General features: G+C 49.8%; 1 protein-coding gene across 1 annotated transcript; it reads left to right on the top strand.

The window, feature by feature from the left end:
• Positions 1-470: 470 nt before the first annotated feature.
• Positions 471-7,472, top strand: LOC114784242 (uncharacterized). The gene is made up of 13 exons (XM_028969484.1): positions 471-993; positions 1,064-1,370; positions 1,457-1,649; positions 1,729-1,895; positions 1,984-2,105; positions 2,181-2,484; positions 2,839-3,028; positions 3,849-4,026; positions 4,101-4,398; positions 5,356-5,532; positions 5,658-5,781; positions 5,915-5,984; positions 7,051-7,472. Exons 1-13 carry the CDS (start codon positions 873-875, stop codon positions 7,371-7,373), a joined length of 2,574 nt encoding a protein of 857 aa, XP_028825317.1. The 5' UTR covers positions 471-872; the 3' UTR covers positions 7,374-7,472.
• The last annotated feature ends 511 nt before the right edge of the window (positions 7,473-7,983 follow it).

The following is a 7,983-nucleotide window of genomic DNA, read 5'->3' as shown; positions in this document are numbered from 1 at the left end:
TTTTTAGGGGAAAACGGCGACACGACTTCCTGTCTGTACCAAACATTGTGGTTGATGAATAGTGTTGATGGCGTAATTTCAACTTCTATTGGCCGCTCTCCTCCTTGTCCCGCCTCTCTCCTCCTCATTAGCATTTAAAGCTACAGATGGTGAAACGGCACGTCCTGGAAAATCTCATTGTGGGACTGGATCAAAGTGGCTTAAATTCTGCACCAAGAGACCTCAGACACAGAATTAGGGGACCAACAAGACCCACATAAAAGCAAAAATAGCCTTTAAGGAGGACGATATTTCGTCTGACTGTGTACATGGATGTATATGGATGGGAAGACTACTTGCCACCCCTTGTTCTCTTGCCCTTTTGAGGGTGCATGCTGCTGAAAGACAACACATGATATATTATTTTTACCACTTTGTGCAGCGGTGTAATTCCCCGCCTTCGCCGCTAGGTGGGGGTGTGGGGCGCCGTGAGGCCGGATCCGGACCGGAGAAGAAGCAGCAGCGGGCGGATGCAGGAAGCGGTCATGGCCGCGGCGCTTTTCGCAGGACTCCGCGAACAGTCGGCGCCGAGACCCCCGCGCCTTTCTCCCGCTTGTAAACGCGTCGTCGCGCCGTGAACCGAGCGGGGAGCCGCGCCACGCGTGTCGGCTCCGGCCGGGGGGGTTTTGGCGGCCGAGCTCGGCCGAGTCGAGCTGCTCTTCTCCGCGGGAGTGACGCGCACAGCGCTGCCGAATTGTGCCCCACCGAGGAAAAACACAGGAGCTCCCTCCGGAGATGGATGCATATATTCCCCCCGACATCCATGTCGACATCTTTTATTCGTGAAAGCTTAATGAACATAATGAACGCTGGTTGATTACTTGCATAAAAAAATGCATTTTGAGAAATTTGATTCAATAGAGCAGTATTTTCGCTTTGGGACGTATCCCAAAGGACACGATAAAGCAGCAAGACAGGACATAAGAAGATTCAGCAAGAAGTTTTCGTGGAAAGGTATTCTTTTATCTCCCGTTTCGCCCTGTCGTGTCTTGTCCCTTGTCACATCTTGTTTATCCTGACGTAGATGGCCACCTCTGGTATAAAGATGGCCGTCGGCATCGCAAGGTGCTCCGGAGCGAGGAGGACGTGCGCTCGGTCCTCACCCAGTACCACGACGACCAGAACCACATGGGCAGGAACCGGTGCATCAAGGCCGTGTCCAAGCTGTTCTACTGGGGCAGCGTGACCAAGGACTTCGAGGCGTGGATCAGCAAGTGCCAGACGTGCAGCCAGACGCGGCCGCCGATGCTGCCCCGATATTACTGCATCGCGCACGGATGCGGGATCTCCCAGGGGCCGTACGTAGAGGAGAAGGGCATCACCTTCCACAGGTGGAGCCAGAAGCAGGATCGCTGTCCGAGCCGCACCCCGCGCTGGCGGTCCCGCTTTCAGCACGTTCCCATGTCCCCTCCTGCAGGTTCCCGTTTGACGACCCCGAGCGGCTGCAGCTCTGGCTCAGCAACGCGAAGCGGGACCGCTGGTCCATCACGTCCAGGTCCGTCCTGTGCTCCAAGCACTTCGCAGACGACTGCTTCGATGGGTCCGGGGAGACGGTGACGCTCAGGCAAGATGCCGTCCCCACCGTCGACATTTCCCCGGTCGCTCCGGAGGTAAAGACGGTAAAAAACCCGCTCGGCGGTGAAGATGTGTAGCGTGGCTCTAATTTCACCAATTTTTGTGCCTGAGCAGGTGACTCAAACAGTAGATGATTCTTTCATGGAATTAGAAGAGCCGCACCTGAATCTAGTGGAGGACACGCCGCACCTGGAGCACCCGTATGCCGTAGGAAAGGAGGACCTGAAGATAAAGGACCTCAAGGAGCGGACGGCCAACAACGTTTCTGATTCCTTTTCCAGGTATCTTCTCACGTTTTTGCTGCTTTGAAATAGATCCGTTTCCGGCTCGGAATTGTTCGATGTTCCGTGCTGTTGTGCCGTCCTCAAGGTTGCACTTCAAGAAATTCGACGCCTTAGAAAAATATCTGCGATTTGGAACGTACGCGAACGGCCAGAAGAAATCTGTAAGACAAGAAATTAGACGGTACAGCAAGAAGTTTTCCTGGAAAGGTAATGGGTGTCCTGTGTTGTGCCGTGTCCCGCTCGGCTCGCTGTAACCGCGCTCCTCCTCCGCCATCTTCCCAGACGGAGTTCTGTACTACTGCCGAGGCACCAAACACCGGCGGGTGCTCCGGAACCAGGAGGAGGTGAACACGGTGCTGAAGGAGTTCCACGACAACCGCGGCCACTACGGCCTGAAGAAGTGCCTGGCGCCCATCGCCGACGTGTACTACTGGGGCTCCATAACCAAGGACGTGCAGCAGTGGATCGGCAACTGCCAGTTCTGCCTGACCATGGACGCGTCCACGCAGAAGTACCGCTGCTCCGTCTTCAACTGCAAGAACGTCAACGGGCCCGTGGAGAGGAGCCTGGGCCTGACCTTCCACCGGTACGCCGCTGTCCGCAGTTACGAACGTTCTGGAAGTCCCGAGAGCCTAAAATGTCTCTGGCCGCCCTTCCCAATAAAGCCAAATTTCCAAATTCACCTTTTTATTGTTCAGTGCAGATTAAAAGAGTAATAAAAGAATAAAATGGTTCCTACAGTCATATAAAACCAGGAAAAGTCAAGTTTCCGAATACAAAATAAGCAAAGTTCTGGAAAAGTTCGTGAAACCTGATTGACACATGAATGTATACTGAACGGAACCTGGTGGCTATGAAGCTCCTCCTCAACACTAACAGGGGACGTGAGAAGTGAAGCAGCGAAGGGACTCGAACTCACGCAGACTTGCTGCTCACGCAGGTTCCCACTGGAGGACCCGGACCGGCTGGACGAGTGGATCAGGAACATGCAGCGGGAGGCCTGGTTCCCGCAGCCCAGGTCCGTGGTCTGCTCCATCCACTTCACCGAGGACTGCTTCGAGGAGGCGAACGAGAGGCAGCTGAAGGCCCACGCCGTGCCCACCCTGCTGCTCTACCACCCGGTCAGCCAGGTACGCCGACCGCCATCTTATCCAGAGAAACGCCTTAAAAATGGCTTTACTAGGATCTGTAGATACCGTTCGAATAACAGCTCAGGACTCAGACCCCCTTTTTTTATATGGAAAGTGTATGTAAGAATTCAAATTTTATTTGGCACGTACACAGTCATACATGATATGCAGTGAAATGCAAGAACTCTACAGTTTAATTATTTTCTAAAGAGGAAGCTTCTTATCTTGCATGTGAAGATCTTCAGTGACTCTGCTGTTCTAGTGGAAGTTGATTCCATACCATGTTATATCCTGTACAGGCCAAAAGTCAGGACACCTTCTCATTCAACGTGTTTTCTTTATCTTCATGACCATTTACGTTGGTTGATTCTCACTGAAGGCATCAAAACTACGAATGAACACATGTGGAGTTCTGTACTTAACAAAAAAAGGTGAAATAAGTGAAAACATGTTTTATATTCTAGTTTCTTTGCTCTGATTACTGCTTTGCACACTCTTGGCATTCTCTCGATGAGCTTCAAGAGGTCGTCACCTGAAATGCTTCTCCAACAGTCTTGAAGGAGTTCCCAGAGGTGTTTAGCACTTGTTGGTCCAGCTCACCCCAAACCATCTGGATTGGGTTCAGGTCCGGTGACTGTGGAGGCCAGATCTCCACTTTTTGTTAAGTCCATAACTCCACATGTGTTCATTCATAGTTTTGATGCCTTCAGTGAGAATCTACCAACGTAAATGGTCATGAAGATAAAGAAAACACGTTGAATGAGAAGGTGTCCAGACTTTTGACCTGTAGTGTACGTCTGTGTACGGTTTGCTCCTCCAGACAGCAGACAGCGGTCACTCAGAACCCTGCCTGAACAGCTCAGACGCCGCCCAGCACACGTTCTTCTCCAAGTACGACGCGGTGGACAAGTACCTGCGCTCCAGGGTCTACCCCCCAGGCCTCAATGCGGTGGAGAAGAACACTCTGCGCAGGCTCTGTAAAAGATTCGCGCTGCACGGTGGGTGGGGTCGAATTCATGGACACTCTGCAGCGTTCTTCACGTTTGACTTTTCACATCTGCGTTCTCCTCAGGGGACGTCCTCTACCACATTGCCCCCCGCGGCCAGCGGAAAGTTGTGCGTAGCAAAGAGGAAGTCCACTCCACGCTGACCACCTACCACGATGAAATGAGTCACCTGGACTTTTCAAAGTGCTACAAGCTCATATCCAAGCACTTCTTCTGGGGCTCCATGAAAGTAGATGTCATGCAGTGGATCCAGATGTGTAAAGAGTGCTCTGGTGCCACGGCTTCCACAACGCATGGTGCCATCAGGATGGACTCCCGCTCTGAGCTTTTAGATGACCGTTACCAAGACCAGGAGCATTTAAGGTGCGTGAGCTCTTCATGCTCAGAGATATTTTTATTGATCAATGAAACCAAACATTGAAAACACTTACAATATAGACGTATCTTCTTTAAACTTATATATGTTGGAAGCACTGAACATAAACGGCTATTTAGTTTTACTATTAAAACTCACCCAAATAAAATAAATAAGCAATAGAACTATGAAAGAGAAGATATTAATAAAACATAAATAAATAAAAGCGAAAAATAAAAAATTGGTCCTGTCCACTTTACTCCCAATCAAAGGGTGGGTGTGGCCTAATTAGGAGGCTGAATGTCCTTATAATTTTGTAGGAAAGGGTTTCATTTCATTTTATGAAATTTCTTACTTGATTCATTGAGGGAGTAACAAATTTTTTTAAAGCGCCGTCTCAGAAGCGCTGCCTGTCAGGACAGTCGTACCTTCACCAACACCACCAAAAAGAGCAATCAAAGGGTCTGGCTGTATATCCTGTTTAAACCATTTACGCCCTTATCCAGAGCGTCTTAGTCAGTAGTTACAGGGACAATCCCCCCCCTGGAGACACTCAGGGTTAAGTGTCTTGCTCAGGGACACGATGGTAGTAAGTGGGGTTTGAACCTGGGTCTTCTGGCCAGTGTGTTACCCGCTAGGCTACTACCACCCCCATAAAATGGCTGACTATGTACAGAAAGCATCTCTCCAGTATGGTTCAGTGTGTAAGCATGACCTAGTACATATGTATAAGAGATTGGTATTTACCACATTCATCACCACCTGAGGGTATGTCTGGATATATTTGCACATATGGGTTCGATGCGCCACCTTAAACTGTAATGAGAAGTTTAGGGAAGAAGGATGTAGACTTAATAGATTGAAAGATTCATTTCCATGTGTCCACACTTCAGGTCCTGCTCCAATGCTGCTTTTAGTTTTTGTAAATGCATTTTTAATTAAGAATTCTGCTTGTTGTTGTGCAGCCTGAGTGACGAGGACACGTCCTCAGAGACTGTCCATGTACAGTCGTTTGTAGATCAGGTCATTCAGCACTGTCTGAACTCCACCGGTTCCGAGATACCTGATCCTATGGACGGCCGCCAATCAAACAAACACAGGAATGACAGCAGAGGCTTATCGCTCCTCGGTGCGTCCAAGAGGTAAGATCGTGGACATACTTCCTGCAGAAATGCGCCGTTCTGTCCACCTGTGATCCCTTTAATCGCAAAATGAAGGAGATCCGGGAGGCTTTCCTGGACCACACTGACTCATGCACTGTCCTCAGTTCTCAGACTGTGGAAGAAGACGTCCTTGTGGACTGGAAGTCAAAGCCCCTGCGGGCACGGGCTGTGGTGCAGCAGTGCGAACATGCAATCCTTCAGGACCGAGACGACATTGACTGGGTGCAGGTACTCTGATCTGCTCTCCTCACGTAGGTCTGGATGCGTCTGTAGACCACGAGCTGGCCAACGTGTTGAGAAAGTTGACGTGTTGCATGTTAGACGTACGTTTGAATGAAATTGGGTTTCTTTGGAATTTCAGATTAATGTCGGAATGGTGGTGTACGTATGCTTCTTCAAGGGAGCCACAGAAGCTATAATACCAAAGATGGGTGAGTGCATCAGTTTTTTTTAGTGTAAAGTCACAAAGAAGTGCAGCAAGCTTCTGTAATGAGGAATCATGTGCAGCACAGAAAAATGTAAAAATATTAGCAGACGAATCCGTCCTTATCTACCAGGTTCGGGCCACCCAGATCCTGGTCCAGTCCTTAGTAATCTCACGACTTGACTACTGTAACCCCCTTCCCTGGGTACAGTTATTCGGCCCCTGGTCCAGTAATTCAGTCTTGCCGGGCCCCAGAGTGTAGTTATTCGGCCTTGTTGTGGCCCCCTGGTCCAGTAATTCCTTCCTGCCCTGTCCCTGGGTGAAGTTATTCGGCCCCTGGTCCAGTAATTCGGTCCTGCCGGGTCCCTGGGTCCAGTTATTCGGCCCCTGGTCCAGTAATTCGGTCCTGCTGGGCCCCAGAGTGTAGTTATTCGGCCTTGTTGTGGCCCCCTGGTCCAGTAATTCGGTCCTGCCGGGTCCCTGGGTCCAGTTATTCGGCCCCTGGTCCAGTAATTCGGTCCTGCTGGGCCCCAGAGTGTAGTTATTCGGCCTTGTTGTGGCCCCCTGGTCCAGTAATTCGGTCCTGCCGGGTCCCTGGGTCCAGTTATTCGGCCCCTGGTCCAGTAATTCGGTCCTGCTGGGCCCTAGAGTGTAGTTATTCGGCCTTGTTGTGGCCCCCTGGTCCAGTAATTCCTTCCTGCCGGGTCCCTGGGTGCAGTTATTCGGCCCCTGGTCCAGTAATTCGGTCCTGCCGGGTCCCTGGGTAAAATTATTCGGCCCCTGGTCCAGTAATTCCTTCCTGCCGGGTCCCTGGGTGCAGTTATTTGGCCCCTGGTCCAGTAATTTGGCCCTACCGGACCCTGGTTTGCCTACAGCAAGTTTACCTGCATGTGTGCTGTGAGCTCATAGTGCTGAATGCACCCTGCGCATCACCCAAGTTCTTACTGAGTTCAGCGTTTAACTGTGTGAAAAGTCCACAACCGTGTACACGATAGAACCGGCTGGGAGGAGAAGCGGTACTGCATGGACCTTGACGTGATAATTCACGTGTGAGAACGTCTTTGTCTCCACAGTGAAATCCCTCCTGGGGGCGAAGATGTTCCAGACAGATGGGGAGAAGCGGTCCGTCCTCGAGCTCCCCGGAAGCGTTATGATCGTTTCTCAGGACACCATGACTGGGGCGCTCCGAGGGAGCCGGATGCAGTACGTTCAGAGCATTGATGCGCGGCGGGGAGAGCAGCTCTACGCCAGCTTCGTGTCCCAGTGCGAGAGAGAGCTGGCGTCTTCCAAAAAGTGTGTGGAAGCCGGAGCCGTCGTCAAACACGGACCGTACGGAAACAACCAGACAATTTACCTCAATTCCAACGGCCCCTTCACTCACGTGGTGGAGTTCTGAGATCTTCCCACTGATCCTCAACATGTTAATAACTTGTTTTTTCCTCGTATGTATAGCCGTGCATTTGCTATATGTGAATAAATCCTTTTTTATTACTAATGATAAAGAAATTCTTGCAAATGTTAATAAGATGAATGAAGTGTGAAGTGTTTCACTTACACTGAGGGACACTGAAAAGTTAAACCATTCAATTAATGTATTATTAAAGGAGAAGAGTGTAAATATAATGGAAGAATGCCACATGCACACAGTAAAATTATTGTAACTGTAGGCGGTTCCGTCTGTCAAATAGTGAGCAACGAGGATGAGTCTTGGTGGCTCACGGGATTTATCACATTTCTTTTCCTACGTTTAGATAAATATACGGTACTGTGCACAAGTCTTTGGCATAAATATGAACCAGTGAAAAAAAAAAAAACTCCATGTGTCAAATATTGATTTACCTGAAGTGTTTATTGCAGAATTTCCTTCTTTTCATGAAATGGTGGCATGATGTGTGTAGAGAAAGAGTCTCTGAGCTGCAGTACAATCTTGTTCTCCATCTGTAAACTTCTCTACAAATCAACAACATCAACATTTATGTCACCCAAAATCAAAAAGTCAGTGGTCT

This window comes from Denticeps clupeoides, chromosome 1 (genome assembly GCF_900700375.1).
Source record: "Denticeps clupeoides chromosome 1, fDenClu1.1, whole genome shotgun sequence".
Lineage (NCBI taxonomy): Eukaryota > Metazoa > Chordata > Actinopteri > Clupeiformes > Denticipitidae > Denticeps > Denticeps clupeoides.
Note: the sequence above shows the minus strand (reverse complement) of the source record. Positions and strands in the feature narration are given on the sequence as shown.

Bases quoted from the DNA above. Each gene is read 5' to 3' on its own strand.
- LOC114784242 (XM_028969484.1), top strand. From the start codon at position 873: ATGCATTTTGAGAAATTTGATTCAATAGAGCAGTATTTTCGCTTTGGG. The intron at 3,029-3,848 runs GTACGCCGACCG...TTGCTCCTCCAG, and splicing joins TCTACCACCCGGTCAGCCAG to ACAGCAGACAGCGGTCACTC. The intron at 5,985-7,050 runs GTGAGTGCATCA...TTGTCTCCACAG, and splicing joins AGCTATAATACCAAAGATGG to TGAAATCCCTCCTGGGGGCG.